General features: G+C 40.0%; 3 protein-coding genes across 3 annotated transcripts; 1 reads left to right on the plus strand and 2 right to left on the minus strand.

Annotated features, from left to right (window-relative positions):
* Positions 1-310: 310 nt before the first annotated feature.
* On the plus strand, positions 311-5,419 carry dipk1b (divergent protein kinase domain 1B). Its single transcript, XM_086152244.1, has 5 exons — positions 311-961; positions 1,619-1,753; positions 2,886-2,993; positions 3,363-3,539; positions 4,312-5,419. Exons 1-5 carry the CDS (start codon positions 893-895, stop codon positions 5,122-5,124), a joined length of 1,302 nt encoding a protein of 433 aa, XP_086008370.1. The 5' UTR covers positions 311-892; the 3' UTR covers positions 5,125-5,419.
* Positions 5,420-7,028: 1,609 nt separating this feature from the next.
* mrps2 (mitochondrial ribosomal protein S2) lies at positions 7,029-8,951 on the minus strand. Its single transcript, XM_086153067.1, has 4 exons — positions 8,899-8,951; positions 8,550-8,666; positions 8,343-8,463; positions 7,029-7,894 (listed from the first exon to the last, which is right to left on the minus strand). Exons 1-4 carry the CDS (start codon positions 8,921-8,923, stop codon positions 7,348-7,350), a joined length of 810 nt encoding a protein of 269 aa, XP_086009193.1. The 5' UTR covers positions 8,924-8,951; the 3' UTR covers positions 7,029-7,347.
* A 1,397-nt stretch (positions 8,952-10,348) lies between these two features.
* On the minus strand, positions 10,349-18,695 carry ppp1r26 (protein phosphatase 1, regulatory subunit 26). The gene is made up of 2 exons (XM_086152228.1): positions 18,558-18,695; positions 10,349-15,354 (listed from the first exon to the last, which is right to left on the minus strand). Exon 2 carries the CDS (start codon positions 15,281-15,283, stop codon positions 12,068-12,070), a length of 3,216 nt encoding a protein of 1,071 aa, XP_086008354.1. The 5' UTR covers positions 15,284-15,354; positions 18,558-18,695; the 3' UTR covers positions 10,349-12,067.
* Between the last annotated feature and the right edge of the window lie 1,720 nt (positions 18,696-20,415).

The following is a 20,415-nucleotide window of genomic DNA, read 5'->3' on the forward strand; positions in this document are numbered from 1 at the left end:
GGCACATACTTTAATGTCTCAAGACTTAAGATTACGTTTTCAACCTCTCCCCTCCAACAAGGGCTTTGCTCTCACATGATTTGATTTCTTTGATAGTGATTCTAGATAGATAGATAGATAGATAGATAGATAGATAGATAGATAGATAGATAGATAGATAGATAGATAGATAGATAGATAGATAGATAGATAGAATGGCTCTCTTATACAACAGCTGGGGAAATTGGAGCTTTAAATGTTTGTATACTATAATCAGTGAAATGAATGTTATAATATTGATTTGTGGGCTGGGCTGGAATTTGGTGCGGATTGGAGGGCAGCATCTGTGCTCCTCTGAAGGATAAATATTGTCGGAGGTACAAAAACTGGCGTGTCTGAGACCCCGCATCCTCCCCTTTAAGGGCTCGCAGCGATGAGTCGCTGGGAAACGGAGGCTGGCGGCTGCTCGGGAAACCCAAGGGCTATTTATCTGCTCGAATTATCATCGCATTCATCTGGCGGGGCGATGAAGCGTCCGTCTCTGCGTCCACTTGGTTTGTCTCGACACCCAAGTCTCGTACTCGTCGCTTTCACGCGGATTTTCTGACCCGCATGAGTCTGAGATGTAAGCAGCAGCATTTTCAAGGACAATCTATTATTTCTCTCGGGATTTCTTTTATATTTATTTATTTTTACAACCATTGTTAATTCAGGATTTCGATCGCGGTAACGCGGCTCGTGTCGCGATCGTTCGCTGTCAAAGCCTTTAACGTGTTGTTGTCAAATGATCATCTATGATGCGCTTGCTCAATAAACGTGCATCCCGGTTATTTGCGACGCATGGCTGCTGCAAAGATGTGATCAGACAGGGACTCCTGGTTTCTTGCTCCGCTGCCTCGTAACAGAGACGCTCATGATGCCCAGGGCTTTGCGGAGACTGGTCCATTTGGTGCTCTTCTGCCCTCTGTCTAAAGGCCTGCAGGTAGGGAAATCACGCTGCCTTCGGTTCTGCTTCCCTGCGTTAATGACCAACCACATGATCCCAGACAATGTCATCCAAGTACTAATACTCAGCATTGTTATTCACTGGTTTCACTGTCAAACTGTCTCTTTCATTGTTCATCCTATGGTCGGATGTGGGCATGCTTTGTTTCATTTATTTATTTTATTTCCATTGTGTTCGTGTATGTGTACGTGTATGCCTGAGAAATGCAAGTGAGCCCAATTGAAGTTCAATCTTAGATGGTACATCATCTAAATAGTTCTATGTAAGGAAGTGGTCAAACAGAGTTGCATTTGAGATGTGCATTTCATGCGATCGTTTTGATTTGTTTACAACACATTTGGATCATGATTCACTGATTATACTGTATTTATAAAGAAATATATATTTTCAAACATACATAGACATGGTTTTGATCAAACGTACTACTATATCACAGTCGTCAGTGCCATTATGGGCCAAATTTGATCATCAAAATTGTCAGACACTTTCTGGAAGCAGAGGTTTTGCTGTCTGCTTCAATGATGGGTTCCTGAATTTTCTTAAATTTCGTTTTTTTCATTATATGAGGAATTGATTTACTATACTAATTGCCTTTTTTTTTGTCTCCTACTCATATATTCCTTTTCCCCAAAGAGTCGTTTCCCAGTCATCAAGGTGAAGTACCTCCTCTTGGCATGGCTGGGCATCCTCATCACCAGCTGGGTTCTCTACATGCAATATGCCTCCTACTCTGAGCTCTGTCGTGGGCATGTCTGCCATATGGTCATTGTGAGTAAACTCTCCATGCTCTTGGCGGAAAAAAAAAACTCCAACCTCACTCTGATTGGGTCAAAACTGTTAATACAGCAGGATATAAGTTGAAGGGTAACAAAAGCTCCCCTACTTGCAATATGTATGCAAATAAGAGAATCCCTAGACTCCAGCTTGTCATTAAGGAGGACATTCATATTGACAAATTTTGCATTGAATAAACAACAACAATTAGGTATGGCTCATTGGTGCTGTGGTAAGCACAATCACCTCCCTGCATATACCAAGAATATACCAGGTTTGAATTTATTGGTTAACTTTGGCTTGTCTGTTGGAGTGCCTAACACCTGTGTTGGTCCTTGCCAATATTCGTTCACAGACTGAAAAGCCATAGTAGGTTAGTTGCCTATGGGAGTGGACTGGGGAGTGAATGACTGTATGTCTGTGTTCAGCCATGTGATCAATTAGTGACTGGTCCTCTCACCCGGTGAGCTGCTCCAAATCAATTTTAAACCAAAACATTAAAACAGTTAACCACCTGACAAATAGTCCTGAAGCAATCAACAAAAGAATTCTGCTACAGCATTCTCCAGCTATTTCAGTAGGTAACATGCATGGTTTCAGTCCATGGCTCCGATGTTCTCCGGCAGCGTCCAGCTGTGTATGTATAGAGGTTACATCTGCAGAAAACACATTAGGAATCCTTGTTAAATGAGATAGTGGAAAAGAGGTTTGTATCTAAGGGGGTTGAAAAATCAATGTCAATAACATTAAAAATTATGTGTAGTTATTAATCAAATATGTTTGTCTTCTACCTGTAAAACTTTTCAGTTTTAAATAAGAACCAGCTTACCCTTTGGCAGAGTTACTTTAGAAGGGAATGAATAACATGAGACATCGGAAATCCATGGGTCTTATCAAAAGAGGAAGGGGAAACAAACAAAAACAGATGTAGAGGGTCATAGTTCATGTAAGCAAACAACGCAGCAAACAATTCAGCAGCTGTCATTAGTGTTTATAGTTGTAATGGAAGACAATAAAACTACTTAACGTTTAAATATTGGTGTCAGGTCTGGAAGGAATCAAATATTTAGACAACTGTCCTGTCTGTTTCCTTTGTTAACTGTGTGTATTTCTGTTTCTTTTGCAGTGTGATCACTATAGACGAGGTATAATATCAGGGTCATCGTGCAAGGCATTGTGTGAACAGAGAAGTCTAATCATGCAACACTGCATGTCAACCTCTGCCACCAATCAGGTAGAATAGTGAGTCACACAATTAACTGCCTCAGAATTTAAGCCAAACTTGGTTGATGACAAATATAAAATGTGGAATTAGATCAAGGTTAATAGATCATTTAATGTATGTTACTCTGTAAATGAACATAACTTTTGAGTATTAACATTGTTGTTTTGGAAAAGATAAGTTACTAGTAAAGTATCCTAGCTGATTAATATTTTTTTAATAACTAGATAACATATAATGAATGTACCATTATTATGTCACAGAATTAGATTTGCATTATTTCAATGCACTACAATAAACAAGCACTGAAACTGTATGATTAAGGCACAGTTAGAAACATTCAGACATACTGCAATTTTACAGTAATGTTTATACTTGCAGGTGTATAGTGGATTGTGGAAGGAGAGGCCTGTTGTAATAAAGTGTGGAATCGAGGACCAAGTGAAAACTGATGGGTCCCCAGACTCCATGCTTCGACCAGAGATGAGTTTATTTGACAAACCCACCCGTGGAACATCGATGGATGAATTTAAGGAGATGCTGCACAGTTTCTTGAAGGTCTCTTTTCCCTTCATCAATTTTTTTTTTTGTTACAACATGGTATATATTTTGTATTTAAACAAGATTATAACAGAGTCCTGATCAGAAAAAAGTAAATCATTAGATTTTATTTTTCAATAGTGCATTAATGTAATATGTATTAATATACACAGTGCCAATAACAGAAAAGATACTTACATAGTTGTCTGTAAAAGGTTCTCAGTTATCCAGGATATAATTTTCTGTTTCACACCTTGTTGTGGCAACTGAACAAGCCCAGTTGGGTACTAATATAGGTGGAAAGATATCCTGGACTCTGGCTGAAGTTCTGTCACATTACATGCATCTCAGCTCTTTATAATTTTGGGAACTTTTGATTTTTCTCTTGAAATAATTGAAAACAGTCTCTAAATTGGCTATGATACTATCTAAATAGTTCATATCTGAGGTAGGTAACGTCAAGGTTCATAAGTTATTTATGTATCAAACTATAGTTTCATTTCTAAATATTGATAAATATAACACAGGATTGTTTTCTTTTTTAGTAAACTCTTTGGACATTACATGGAACAAACAGTGTACACTTACTCTAACACATCAGCAGTTGAGTAAATTGTTGTTTAAGTTCTCAATTTATGTTTTGTTTTTTTGGAATGTTGATCTGAAATGATATAATGTAGTCAAAATAATTGTCAATTATCAAATACCATTTGTACAGAGGCTCAGTGGATCCAAACTATATATTATTTCTCCAAAATGAAAATGTGTCTTTCCTGGTTCCTTCCTGCAGGCAAACCTTGGGGAGCAGCTGTTGTTGAGCACTTTGGTAGACAGGGTCATTACCCTGGCAGATGTCAGTCAGGATGGAAAAGTTTCTCTGGCGGAGGCCAAGGCTATTTGGGCTCTTCTACAGATCAATGAGTTTCTCTTGATGGTGGCACTTCAAGAGAAGGAGCACACCCCTAAGCTGCTAGGTTTCTGTGGAGACTTGTATGTAACTGAACGTGTGGGCCATAGTTCTCTCTACAGGCTGGATGTGCCTCAGTATTTGCAGGCCCTGGTACCAGAGGCTTTGAGCTCCAGCTTAAATCACTGGCTGGCACCAGCCTGGCCCCGCAGGGCTCGCATCACTATCGGCCTGCTGGAGTTTGTGGAAGAAGTGTTCCATGGCTCCTATGGGAGTTTCCTAATATGTGATGCAAGTCCACGCCATGTGGGCTACAATGCAAAGTTTGACTGTAAGATGGCCAACCTGCATAATGTGGCGTCAGAAGCAGTTGTTCGGGGATATCTGAAGGGACGGCGGTGTGAGACAAATGCAGACTGTACCTATGGCAGGGACTGTATGGCTACCTGTGATCGCCTTGTTAAGCAGTGTAACACTGAGGTTATCCAGCCTAATCTTGCCAAAGTGTGTGTGCTGCTGAAGGATTTCCTCCTTTTTGGTGCACCATCAGATCTACGTGGGGATCTGGAGAAACAGCTCCGAACATGTGTGACACTCAGTGGTCTGGCAAGCCAAATGGAGGTGCATCACTCATTAGTCCTGAACAACCTTAAGACTTTGCTGTGGAACAAAATTTCTAACACGCAGTACTCTTGAAAACCATTAACAATAACCCAAACTGTACATACAGTATGTGTAACAGGTGAATTGTTCAAAAAATGTTATTGCAAAATGTCTGATACAATTATGGTATATATGTCCATTTTACAATGGCAGCAGAGAACAGTAAATATTTATGAATATCAAACTTGTAGTACAAACTGAGTATTCTATCTGAACCTGATAAAAGAATTGACAATGTTTTGTAGCAACACTACTCTTTTGAGAAGCACATTTATCAGTTTAGATAATAACACGGTCTATATATTTCAATAAAGGAGGTGGAGCTAAACTTTGGTCTCCAGATGAATTCAACATGTGATGAGGTGTGATGTATGAAGCTTTTCTACAATTGTAAATATGAAGATGTTTTTTCCTTACCAGTGTTCAGAACACAGATACAGATGATGGCTGGAATAATGCTATTAGGCAACAATGAAATGTCCCTCCTGCCATGTATCTGTCTGGCAATGTATTCACATATAACTGAACTGACTTCAAGTTGTAAGACGATCTGACATGATTAAATGTGACCCGAACCATTCATAAACAGTTTCAGCCATACCATCATTTTTCTTCCTACAGTGTCTATGTCTGACATTATATCAGGCAAGGAAATAACCTACAGCTCAATTCCAATGAAACAGTTTATTTATTGACCAAAAATCAACCATATCTTTTGCTTATTAACTTAGATTCTGTCAATGGAGATGAATGAAGCCACTGGTTATGTGGTCTCTGGCAGTCCTAGTAACAATGTTGATCACTACATTATCTGTTAATTTTAGGGACTAAATCTCACCAAATCACACCATCCTCAGTTTGAGAACCAAAAGAGGAGTTATCTAGGTTACCCTCTGAATAGGGTCCCAGGTACCTCCTGTTGGAGGGGGCCCTGGCACAATAACTGTGTGGGGGCACTATGGTTAACCCTGAACATTTGGTCAAAATCCCAAGCAAATACTCACAATTAGTATTAAATTTAAGTCACAGATTAAGTCACAACCCATATTCCCCAGTTGTAATTATGTCTTTGGAACGTATGCCATCAAAAATCTTGTCTTGCTAATAATAAAATACTGGAAATGGGGATTTAAGAAAAAAAAGGCTGATTTTAAATGGAATTGAAGCTTCCTTGTTACTTTGATGCTCACTTCAAGGGATTCATAAATCTGGTGTCATTATCAAGGAACTTGAGATTCACGAAAGAATTCACAGATGACCAGCCAGTAAATCCTGTCCCTAGGCAGCAGCCTCTCACATAGCAACTGTTGCTAAGCTTTGGATTCTTTCATCCACATCCAGTATCATCAGATTCTGTAACCAAGGCTGTAACCATGGAGTGAACATTGGGGGTGGGGCCAAGTCTCGACACCCTTCCCCCAGTGAAAACTATTGGTAGAAAGGCAACAAAAATTAAACTGCTTCTACAAGTTTTTCCAAGAAAAAAAATGAAAGCCACTTTTTTTTACACATGCATAAAAACATGGTGGGTGACATTTTTTGTGACAAATACAACTAAGATGTTAATGTCCACTAGTGCAGGTTGTTAGTCAATCTGTAAATTTGTAAGTAAGAATTGGGTTTACTATCCCTTTTCCTGGAAAATATTTCTAGTCTCATTTTTTGCTCACAAATATACCAAAGCACCAATGATGCATTCTTCCATAAAGACTGGTAAAGGCAGAATGAGATGCAGTGTTGGAATTAGTTCTTGGTAGAACATTATCTATTGAACAGTTATTTGATGTTTTCCTAGGAAGTGCATTCAAAAGCCACTTCTGCACATTTAAGTATTCAGCTGTCTTAAAGGTATCCTGATGTAGTAGTAGCCAATTTGAAATGCAATACAAAGCATGCATACAGTACTGAACAACCAGAGAGAAACAATACGATATTGGAGAATATTTTTATTTGTAATATTGTAGAGCATATGGACAAGTTTCCAGCTACACAATGACAACCAAAAGTCAGATATTAACAATCCATATTCAGCTGTTGATTACAGCTGATGTAACCAGATGCATAATTAAAGTACACAGTACAAAAAAATATTTCTGATTACATAAACAATTTATACACTTCAGGTGGAGCTGCAGACAATCTATCTGGGATCCAGTAACATCAGATCTTCCAAAAACTGGATGGTTGATGGACAGCAGCAGCAGTCCTAACTCTTCACAAATATGTTCTCATTGTCCTCTTTTAAAAAATGTTTAATCATGAACTTGGTGATGAATGTGACATCAATCCATGCAACAGCTCCATCTGTTTCCTTTTGTCCTTGGCGCGGTTTATGGTCATCTTGAATAATCGACAGTATAACTCCATAGCAGCGGGAGTATCATCATTCCCAGGTACCGGGTAGGTCACCAGGCTGGGGTTGCAGTTTGAATCAACCACCCCCACAGTTGGTATGTTCATCTTGGCTGCATCTCTGATTCCTACGTGCTGCTGGAAGACATTGTTGAGTGTTGAAAGGAAAACGATGAGGTCAGGTAAGCGGACTCCTGAGCCATACTGAATGGGGGCGTTGGTGAGGAGGCCGCCTTGCCAGTAACGGGTATGGGCATACTCCCCACAGTCCTTAGCAGTGTTTTCCACCAGATGGGAGAATTGACGCCGGCGGCTCACAAACAATATTATGCCACCACGGTATGCTATATGGGCAGTGAAGTTGAGGGCTTGCTGAAGATGCTCAACAGTCTGATCCAGATCAATTATATCTTGTTCCAAACGGCAGCCATAGAGATAAGGCACCATCAGCCTAACAAAAAGCAAACTAGGCTTAAGAATCTCGAAAAATGAATCTCAAGATACATAAAAATACACTGATATCTTAATAAATCATTCATTCATGCTGTAAGCAATTGCAGAAGTACTCCAGTGTCTGTAATGCATGCGGATGCCTCATAACAACATCCTTCATCTGACTTAAAAATACAAAGTTTGATAAGCATTGTATGTTGATCAACTGATCAACGTCTTGATAGTTCTAATGTAAGGGCTTACATAGAATATCTCAATCTAAAACATTTATCATTTATTCAAACTTTAGATCTAACTTTCTAATGATTCACTGTAAACCTGCCCTTCAAATAATTTGGATTATGCATTTCGGTGGATTATTTGGAGTACAAAGTTTAGCATGTCATACATAGAACAGAATACAACTTAGCTAAAAAAAAATCCAGAAAGCATGAAATCACACCAACCTATGTCTGCATCCCTTTTTATGTCCAAGATGCACCCTGGCGTCAAACAGATCTTTCAAGCTGAACAGCTCTGATACGCGGAAGAAGTCCGGCTTCTCAAGTGCCTGGTTCAATACTCGTTCTGCATGTAAGAGAAACTACACTCTTCATCTGAGGACCAAGCACCATCGAGCGGCTAATATTACACATATCTGCTTCTGATCTTACCTGAATCATGGTCAGTTTGCAGCTGAGGAGACACGATTGACGGCGCAGTGGAGTACTGGGGTCCACCACGGCAGTATCCCATCATAGCAACCCAGGAGGGCCGAAGACCCCACATTCCTATGTATGACGATAATATATAAGTCACAAATTTCTCAGCTAACGTTAGCTTACTTGTACTGCCAGCGTTAGCTGTCCACTTATGTTGTCTTGAACTAAAAAAAATCCATAAAAAATTGACACGTATAACCACACCGGAGTTTCGGGTTGTATCGAATTCTCAAACACATCGTTAAACATGTCACCATTCGATGTCATTTAGAATGTTAACATAGATGTATAATGCAAGTACCTCTTATTAAGGACCGGGGCGACATGCTTCCTCAGAAGGTCAGGACACTGCGCATGCGCGTTGGGTTCTTCTTCTATGAAGTTCTTCCCAAATTCTATCACATCTATCACATTAGCGCCATCCTCTGATCGACTTTAGTCATTATTCATTCCCTCCTTCCTTCATTCCTTAAGCAATTCTCGTCCCTTCAACTCATTACATTCATTCATTCATGGTCTCCCGCTTATCCTACATTTAGTGTCACAGGAATTCTGGAGCCTATCCCAGCTGCCATTTACAACTATTATAAAATGAACTCTGACTTGGCTTCTACCTATCTTTTCTTGTTTGAACTCTCTCAGTCTGATGGCATCAATATTTATGTTGACCCTAAGTACCTTCTTATTTATATCAGACTCTCAAATGTTATGTATTGAACTGGTGAGTATGATTTGGAACACAGCTTAAAGTTGTTAACAGTTTATAATTTATGTCATTCGGAAAACAAGAAATCTAAGGCTGCTATTCTGAATGAACTCCCAACCCTTTTTCTGAATAAACCAGTAAAAATCCATTCATGGCAAGCTTTTTTTTCCTGGGAACACATTCAATAATATAGCATATTTGACAAACTGTTAATTAATTTTTCTAACTATAATACTCTAGAGGTGAGATTATATACCTCATCTCTATTAGGTGCCCCAGGCCCCTTGTATATTTTTCTGTATGTGGCCCTCAGAAGTAGAATAGTTTGGAGTTGGACACCCCTGCTGTAGTCCCATCACAGATTCTTGTGCTTGTCCATCCAAAAATATGTTTTCTTTTCCTTACTTATTTAATTTCACAGACCATATTATAATTTTCTTTCAGCTGCTCCCTTCATGGGTTGCCACAGCAGATCACTCCACCTGCCCCTAATCATGTCCGTAATGTAACACAGTCCATCATGTTATGTGGAGAACACACACACACACACACACTTTACCTGGCAATATGGTTTGCAGTGTGATCTTCGATTTCGATTTCAACTATCCAGCAAGGTTCCAGGAATTCCCCAAAATGGTTGTGATCTGGGAGTGTTATATATTGATGAAAAGGAGCCTCAAGAACATGTTTGCAGTGATAGAAATATTAAACTTGACTACAGTTGAAAGGTTTCTCAACAATCTATTCCTTAATGCATTTGATATCAATGCATTTCCGGCTGGCCCTTTGCTTCTCTCTTCTGCTTTGAAATCTTCGCAAGGCTTAATGATGATGCCAGATCAATGGCTGAGCACAAAGACCTGAGCAGAGCAGAAGATGCACATCAGCCCCAGTATTCAAAAATTGCTTCAAAGATTCAAAACATTTTTTCATGGGAAGGTGGCTCTTATATTTCAAAAAACAGTACAGTTTTCATTACCATGAGACATGTTATATTACAAATGATCGTTTTATTAATAAAGAAAAAAAAACATCATTTGCTGCTTGGGTTCCACTCTTTATTACACAGATGCACTTAAAAGACACAGCAAAAAGGATTTTATTTGAAATAGTAAAAGAAAAAGAAAACACTCATTACAAAATATTTACAAAACCTGGCAATGCACAGCATGTTCAGTAACTTTTTTTTTTAAATCCCCAATAAACAAAAATAAATAGCCTTTTTTTTACATAGGAAATTCAAGAAACCGTACTTGACAGAGAGAAATAAACACACGGATATTAATTGTAGTATAACAGAGACAAAGAGTTATAACTGAGTGGCTTATTTGGAATCTGAAGCAACATTTGAGTCTTAGACTGCTTAAGGAGTCGATCAACTGCTGTAACTTGATTTGCTGAGTGTGTGCGAGTGAAGTGATGCTCAAAATGATGCTTTCTATTCATATCTCCATAATTGTTGCAAAATTATACCAGTCTGCTAGCCTAAGAGTATTACAAAAATTGCCGCAAAATGATTCATATTAAGATTCAAAATTGTAATCTGTTCAGGAGGTCCCCCTGGCTGTTTTTTTAATCCTCTTTATGTGCAAAAGTTAGATAAGCATTTTAGAAATTATTTAAGGTTGCAAAAGCCTCAGGAGAGGATGAATTTTGAGAATGTAAAGAAGGCTTACTAACCAATGTATGACTGTATTGAATCACAGACTATTTCCTAATATCAACTTGGGCAGAATATAAAGTTCAGAAACTTTGCAAACAAAAATGGAATGAAATTATCTGCTCAGGTGATTAGCGACCAAAATCTAAGATGTTTGCTTTTTCTGATATACTATGGTGGCTCCATGTATTATGGTCAATTGTATGTTTCTCGCATACAATTATTAAATGTCTAAGAATTGAATATATAATTTCTGTCTGGTCACTGATCAGTGCTGCTGAGAGGCAATCTGATGACCTACCTTTAACATTACAACAAACATGGTGTACATAAAAAGCAATTTTCTACTTGATTTTGCGGTTCTACTTACAGTTGGAAGCTTGAAAGAGAGAAATGTAAAGAAATGGCTGGGCTCATTGTATCAATTATAGAAAACTATGAAAGTTCTGTTGCCCAAATTATTTTATTCCAACATCCCAGAAGATGGCAGTCCCCGCAACTTAGTTGCATTAGGAGTAAACACGTCATCACTTTTGCACATAAAAAGTTATTTGACTTCCGCATAATGTCAACTATTCCAGGAATTCTATTATTACTGCATATTTTTGTCTGATTAACAATTTTCATCTGTGTTGTCCCACAAGCACACAAAAGATCCATAATTTATGCTTACATTTTATGCTTTTGGAATTCACCTCTTCACTGGAAGGTTAACTTTCTTTGTCATTGCTTTTTGTATGAAATCTAAAAGATAGATTTGACAATGTACCATTCAATATTCAGCATTAGATGGTCATAACTACTTAGGCGAGTTTGCATTTTGAGCCACAATGGCAAAGTAATGCATTAACAGATTCTGTGATATGAATGTATCCAAAAGCACATAAAAGATTCAAGATGGTACAGTTGTGTTACATAGTTGTATAAATGTACAAACACATAAAAATGACTTTTTTTTTTCTTTTTGAAAAACATTCCCCTATAGCCTATTATTGGTTGATGTTGATCATAACCTACATTGTATTTATTAGCAGGGCACAATCAAGTAATTAACTCAGAAAACTTGGATTATGATGCTGTGGGACAAGTTACCAAAGAAATACTTCATTCATTGGAGAAGCCCTGCTTTCTCTCTGGCTTTTTCTCACTGCCTGACTCACAATCTTCTTCATCAATTACTTCTTCCTTTGTTTCAACTAGACGTACTTGGTTATCACCTATCTTCACGCTTTCATTTTCTCTTTTGATAGTCATTGGCAATTCTGCTCTTTCCTTTCCCTCAATCCTCTCCCTGCTTCGGACCTGAACATGGTTGGTTCTATCAGATTCCAGTTCAACAAATACACTCTTGTCTTTAGGCATATGCACCATGCTTTCTGTTTCTTCTATTGGACACTGTGACCGGTGGCCAGGCAGGATGCTTTGAGGAAAAGAAATCCCTTGGTGGTGCCTGGCAGTGGACAAAAGATTTGGAATAGGGGATACTACTGATGTATGTACAGATTTCTCAGCAGAACAGGTGGTAGGTACCCTGCTGGATCTTGCAGGGGACCAATTGGACACTGGAATCTGCCATTTGAGGTTACTGCCTCTTGAGTCTTGAGTCTCACTGTTTTTAGATGAGGATATTAGAAATGGAATTCGGTTGATATTCCTAGTTTCCCCACTGAGGAGACCCAGGCTTTGCCGCCACTTTAAAGACTCAGAACGTGCATGATCTGCAGTGGGAGTCAACATTGGCCGAACCCTCTCCATTTGAGAAGTGCCATTCTGACAGTCATCTCTTCCCACAGCAGGCCTTGTTTGTTCAGATCTTAGAGTCCCCGCCCCGTCCGCTGGCTCCAAAAGGCTACAGCTTAAGGACTGGCCGAAAGAACTTGAGTGTGCACCGACAGAGACTTGACTTGGCAGCAAACAAGGTAGTGTTGGAGGCAGGGGGCCACCTGGAGGTGGTTTAATCAGGGGACTATATAGAGAAGTGCTTCCAGAGAGAGGATTGACACAAATTCTTGGAATTTCAGCCAGCTGATTTTCCTGTTTAATGTCTCTTTCTTGAAGTGGAGTTGAACACACAATAGTGTTGTTTCTTGATCGTGCTCCATCTTTATCTTTCTCTGCAGTGGAAACCTTTTCCGCCTTTTCAGCAAGAAACTTTCTGATCTCTTGCTCAATGCTATCATCACTGTCAACGGAGCTGCTATCCTCCTTTGACTGAAGAGCAGTACTATACAGCAATGGGGTGTCATGACAACCATTTCCTTTCAGCTTCTCGGTTACCCTGTCCTGTAGACTGTGCACTTTGCTCTTCTCAATAGGTTTATTTTTTGAGATGTTCTTTCTTACCAATTGTGGTCTATCATTTTTACTTTTGTGAACCTTTTTCAAGGCACTTTGCCTAGATGATGGATCCATTTTTATCTTTTTGGCATGTAACACATTTGAAGGCAGTGACTCTTCCTCCTTGAGGCACTTCCTTGAGTTGTGCTTTAAGTCCCTTGTCCTTCTCTTTAACTTCTTTTTTGTCTTGAGTAGGTCTTTTATAGCGGTGTCCAGGTCCTCATCACTATCAAGGGAGCTGCTTTTCTCTTCACTTTGCTCTGTCTTGTCCAATCCAACAACTGGCTGTGTTTGGCTTTTCTGGGAAAATGGCAAAGGGCTTAATTCTCCCATTTGCTCGCGTAAAGGTTTAGGAGATGCATCCTCAATATTTTTATCCATTTCTGTCACACTGCAATTGCTGCTGTTCTCCTCTCTCTGTTTTCTCCTGTGTGTGAGGGACAATCTGTTCTTATGGGTAATAACTTGTTTTGTTTTCATTTTCTCTGACTCATTCATACAATGTGGCTGTTGAGTCACAGCAGAGCTGGGTGGCTGTTGGTGCATTTTGGCCTTCTGCTCAAGAAATTTCATTATTTCCTGTTCAATCCCATCTTCGCTATCGACAGAACTGTCATCGCTTTCAGCATCTGGAGTGGATTGCAAAACAGATTCGGCGGGGATACAGCTGCCCAGGCCAGTAGTATGATGGAAAGCTCCGGGCATCACTGTTTTTGAAATGTCTAGTATTGCTTCAGCACACATAAGCTCTGCAGTTGTATTAACTTTAGGAGGGGTAAGTACGGGCTGCTCTTTAAAACGATCAACTTGGAAAGAGAGTAATCCATTCCCCTTACTTCTCTGGTTGTCAGCAGTTATATTCTTAGGTAAGAAAAAAGATTGAGGGGGTAGAACAGATTTAATTTCTTTCTCTGTTCTGTTTTTTTTCTGTCTCAGTTTGTGTTTCTTCATATTTTCAGTACTTGTACTTCCATAAGCATTTATTAAGGGCTTACTTTTTTTCTTGTGCACAAACGGTTTCATAGAACTCTTCTCTTTAAGTTGCTGGAGCTGGTAGGTGCGAATAGCCTCTTCAATGCCATCATCACTTGAAGAGTCAGATTCATTTACTGACATATCAGGCTTATAAGATTCATCTTTATTCTGATTCACCTTTTTCTCCAATTGGTACCTTTGAATAGCCTCCTCAATGCCATCATCACTGCTAGAGTAATTTGAGTCCTCTACGTTACCTTGGCACCTCACTTGGTTGAAAATTTGCCTGTTTGTTTTGGAAGGATGATCGGGCAATAATAAACTTTTGGCTGTTATTTTTGACTCAAAGCTCCTAACAGGGCTCTCATGCAGCGAGGCCTTGTTTCTGATATATTTCTTTAAAGGTATGGCGGTTTGCGTGGTGGAAATCTCAGCTTTGGCACTTTTTGGCAACTGGCTGCTTGCCATCGAAACTGCATTGCTGTCAGGTCTCAGCTTGGGAATATCAGGAATAGGTAGGCTTTGTTTGGGAATTTTCGATGACTGGAGAAAAGTGGCACATGGTTCTGCTTTGCGTTTGTGGTCATCCTTTTCCTTTAGGTATTCAAGTATTGCTTCCTCAATTCCTCTGTCCACAGAATCATCACTGTCTGAACCACTACTCTCTTGTTTGATTGTGGAAACACGTGCCTGTTGGTTCTCAGAGGGGCTTTTGATTTTGGACTTGCCTCCAACAAATGAACCTACTGCAACCTTGCAGAGTTGGGGATGAACTTCCTGTCCTGAAAGCACATTTCCCTTGATCTCGTCGCCCATCTCGAGTGAGGACTGGGTGCTTCTTAGGCTCTCTATGATCATCTGGACCTTGTTTGTGATCGGTGAACCTCTGATGGACAACTCAGTGTCAGAGTCATTGAAGCAGATTGGAAGGCTATAGCCTCCAGGAGGGCCACATGTTCTCCATTCTGTCTGAGTCGCTGCGACAGGCGGTACATTCATCAAGTACATTCTAGTGAAGTGGGGTGAGGTCCTTGACCATTGGGAGTGCAACTGCCTCTGATCGCAGTCACATTTTCAATCTAGAAGGAAAAGAGAAATAATGAAACTGGCCATTGGCATATGAATTATGCATGCAATTCTGTAAGTTTATCAGTCAAAAATTTAAGGCACCCATTAAATGCATGCAAATTCTCCAATAGATGGAAAATGTGTAATCCAGCATTTACAACCATTATTTTGCTTCACTTGGGTATTTCTTTCAAAACGTGACTAAATCACAGTCGGTATTGGGTATCTGAATTCTACTGCCATCCAGTGGAATATAATGATTATGTCCACTGTTTGAACAGAATGGTTGCTGCGGTAAGTACAAAAATATAAAAAAGTTGCGCTATGTTTAGGGAGGGTTCACAAAGCGGATTGTGTTGTAGAAGTTGGCACTCAGATGCTGGTGAATGAAGGGATTTTTGACACCTAAATCCAATTTGGTTTCTTCAAGTCTAATTTCCCAACTATGCTGTGTCACCAATGTCCAGTTTTTTTTTTTGTTGCACACCAAGAAAAGGACCTTAATGCTGTTCAGAATCTAAAAGAAAAGTGCAAGAGGTGAAATACATTGTGAAGCGTGACCGCTGCGGTTTGAAAGAATGGCCATTAGATGGCAGCAAAAACATCACAGGACGTCTTCAAGTTCTTAGGGAGCTGCAGCCAGGATACAGCAACACAGTTGTGTATTTCTAAAAATATGATTTCACCAGAATAAAAATAAAGAACTTTTTAGTATAACCCTTTTGGGGAAAAAATATGGTCATATGGTCATATGGTCAGTTTGACCATAGGTCCCCAGTGTTCTACATTAAACAGAAACCTTTGAAATTACTCTTGATACCATAGGGTCCTTTTTTTAAGTAAAAAATGATACTGTCAGTTAACAATATTTGTGGATCTTTATGTATCAAGACGGAATCAAGAAATATAACTGAGCTGTTAGCAGGGCTGGCATCCAGAATGGCTGGACAAAATAATTTCAATGGGGGCCCAATTAAAGTATGGATTTTAATAAAACAAGAGCTATGCAGGTGCTCCTCGTCCAGAAGAGATTTAAAAGCCTCCCAGAATATTTTAAAACCATTACATCTGACATCAGTGTTACAGCTCAGAATTTTAAACATAGTCAGACATCATTTATAATGATTATATTCCCACCAAGGGCATTTCACTTTCAAAGTCCTGACATTTGCGGAAATGTTCCGGTAACTCCCCTGTATTCAAATTCAAATATAACTTCATGCCAATTCACTCCAGGGCTTTCCTGTTATTTGAAATATGTCACGTGAATGGAATTGGAAAAAAAAGATATGATTTAATTTCTGGTTAAAGAAATGATGATGCTAATTGCCAAAAAGCCCTATATGACAATGGAAGTACAAATGTTGGGGAGAAAAATCAGTGATTTTGAAGTACTGTAAGTAAGAATTGGAGTAATTTGGGGGGTTGAGACACTACCTAAATAAATAGATAAATAAAAATGCTGATCATCTGCTGTTGCAAAAAGTCCCCAGTGATACCTTACAAGCCCATGTTGCAGCAGAGTAGTTGAAGACTGCAATTGCAATGCACACTGATGGGCCAGAGACCACAGATCCTGTGCAAAATGCATATTTACTACATGAGTGTTACAACAATTAGTCATATTCTAACCAATGCTACAACAGAAATGTGTGTTCATTGTGGGGACAGCGCCCTTTGCCTTGATCTTACTGCTCCACAGTGCCATAGACTAAGTTGCTCCAGGCTGGATGCCGGGGAGCAGCCAAGAGGAGGGGGAGAGATCACCATTGCTCCAGACATGGCTTCCTAGTGAGGTGAATTATCCACCGTGCAGCTGGCTTGGACTTTAATTTCAATCGGACCAGATGTTCTGAAATCTGTTGCACGTTTGTAGACAACATTTTGTTTTACTGAGGCTAATTTTACGAAATGACTGCAGTCTATCAGCCTAGCCAGAAAATGGCTTCCAAAAAGTGTTTCTGCAGAACTTTATAATGGCACACTGAACTTGGCATTTGATTCCTGGGCCTATTCAAACCACTGACGCTAAACATTGGCTTAACTCGTATATTATGTATTTTGAGTCTTTTCGACAAGATTTTTCTGGATGCCTTCACCTCGACCATTGATCATTTTTCAGCTGCACCACAATGTAAATAGATCAAAATAGAAAACCAGCCTTTCTGCATGACGCTACACTCATTTTTATCAATATCACACAACGCTGTTGTGCAAATATGAATGAAGGATTATATTTTTTGTCGCACTTTAATATGACTTGTGACGCATGTCTTGGTGGCTATTGTATGGCAGGGTAACGCTTGGAGCCAGGATGCCTGAACCTAGTAAGTCGCCCTACCGGCCAGCCCTGCGTGCCACAGCCAGCGTTGAGCCTCCACGAACACGCTTCCTAAAGGACATTAACCCCGTCAAAGACTCACCCCGCAAGAACCACCGATGGGTAAAAACACCCCCTTCCCTCCTCAGCAGCTTGTCGAGGCGGGGAGGGGGAATTTGACAGCCCTTACAGAACCGAATAGAACTGGACATCGAGCTACATTCGAAGCCCCCTGCTCGGCGTTTTCTGATCTGCCGAAACTGTCAGAAAGCAACTCGCGGCGGTGGGTGGCCAAAGACGCCCCGCATTCAAACACCGCGAAAAAAGCCCATATATCGAGATGGAATAACTTTGAATGACATACCGTGCGCCGCATGGAAAAGTTTCGAAGTATTTTCCCACATCCGTGTGCTGGCGAATGCAATATTACATAACGAAAGCGAGTGGGGATGTTTCCCTGTTCGCTACGGAGCAACAGCGGCTGTCCCTGCGAGCCTCTAGCGGCGCGGAGCGCACGGACAGCCGGCGTACGCCGCTAGGAGACTCCGCAGAGCAACCATGTTTCTAGGTAACAGTTACCCACCGCGGTTGTCAAAAGCCACGCTTATTTCTCGTATTAAACAAATCCCCAGTCGTGATTCGCGGCCACAAGAGTGTATTTTAAAACCCGCGATTATCGTTGGCTTTTCGGAGGGGCACAGAATAAGCGTGGCGGTGAGGAAACATCGCGGAGGGATAACCGAGGCTAGTCGGTGACTTGAAAGACACAAACGGGCCTCCCGGCTGCTGCAGCCCCGGCATTTTCTCCGGCAGAGAAAGCCTTTGTATCGAGCCTTGGCGTCCACTCGTAACCGCAAAGACCGAGAAGACACGTTGCTCCACGCAAAAACTCACCCGAAAAACGAAGCGAAACGGGCGCTACACGCAGTGCAGGAACATCGCCGCGGTGGTGGGAACGCCGGGAAGGTGGTGTTTCGGTGTCCGTCTCGGGCTACGCTCGCCGCCAGAAGCGCTCGCCGTCGACTCCCCCTCCGTCTGCCGGGCGGGTGAGCTTCCTCAAAGCCCGGGTCCTGCCGAGCAGCGCCGACCCCTTTCAAAATACAGCATCAACTTTCACTAATTTCTCTTATTATATCTCCCCCGGAAGTTATGATTCCTTATATTACTAGCTAAACACAGTGCAAATAAAATGTTCAGGTTTAAGTTTTCAGAGTATTTTGATCACAAATTGTAACCTCTCCCTCTATCTCTCCTTCACTTGTGTGACACGTTAATTGGCAAATACATGGCAGTATGTGAATTGCAGTTTTTATGTGGTATAAACCATGGACAATGCGTTTAAGATGGCACAAGATTTAAAATGCATAAATATCCGCTAAAAACACCGTAAAAATCAGTATGACAGACAGTTAGCTAGCTAGCTAGATAGGTTGATAGATAGTACTTCATTTATCTCAAAATTGGACAGTTTAAGGACAGCAGTCGCACAACATACAGTAAAAAAAGTACAGGAACAAACTAAAGGTATCAAAACAGAGTTACTGAAAGAATGACTGTACATGATACCATTATTTGATTTTCAAACGTAACTAACCGCCACATTGGATGAGACATTTTATTTATGAGATACTCTTATAATTTCAATAAAAAAAACAAAAAAACGTGTATCTTTCTTTTTTTGATTCTGAGAATTGTACTGATTTAATTAGCTCTACAACAGACAGCAGGTGAAATTATTCACAAAAAAAAAACCAATATAAGTATTACTGAATGCATTAAACTTAACATTACAGTTCATTACAGTTTGTGCATACCACTCAGCCCACCCACAGGGTCACAGTGGGGCTTGAGCTAGTCCTAACTGGCTCTGGGCAAGAGTTGGAGTTCACCCTGGTCAACTTTCCAGTCAATCCGAGGGCTTAGAGATACAGAACAATTCATGTTCCTAGTTATGCCAATGTACAATTTTGAGTTTTTAGATTAACCTGCTGCATATATTAGGAGTGTGAGACAACCCTAAGAAACCTGAAAAAACCCCACACAGGCACAGGAAGAACAAGCTGCAATTGAACAAGGCACCAGGTTCCTGATATTGTATATAAGTCTGGTTATAATTTTTATTAATTTTAGGTTTTATTGCAATATCAAAATTTGGCCCTGTAAAACACAGCAAAGATATTTTAATGAGGGCATACATCAGTGATTCCTTGTTGATTTTATGAGAAATGCCACAAACCTTTTGTTCTGTGGGCATCTAGATTAGTCTTGTTTACACATTTTGAACAGTCTCATTCTTTTTCTAGCAATGCACAGAAATAAGAGCAGTTCACACCCTCTGAGACTCTGTTTCTCAATCAAATGTAGATTTAATTTAGTATTGTGCGCGATTTTTATTAAACAAAATATTTGTCTTAATAGCTAAAAGACATTTCCTTTTTTTATCCCTAGTCAGTACATCTGGGTTTAGGTAGTTTGTTAGGTTTGCATGTTAATAGTTCTCAAAACAGAGTGTTGATCCCGGAGAAAAAATGCTGGTCAGGAGTTTTGAGTCAACACACATCATTTCAAGGGGTTTTACTCAACTAATAAAACCTCTTTGCTAAACAGATCATCAAATCAACGATCAATGAGAAACAATCATTCCTTGCAATTGCATCAACAAATATTCCTGTTTCCAATCACTCTTTTCATGATACCATGTTAGAAAAATGAAATGGGAAAAACCTTAGCAGTGTTAATGCGTTATAGCTCA

The sequence above is a fragment of the Fistularia commersonii genome, chromosome 9 (assembly GCF_037954325.1).
Source record: "Fistularia commersonii isolate RoL2024-O1a breed Wild chromosome 9, RoL_Fcom_v1.0, whole genome shotgun sequence".
NCBI classification, from domain to species: Eukaryota; Metazoa; Chordata; class Actinopteri; order Syngnathiformes; family Fistulariidae; genus Fistularia; species Fistularia commersonii.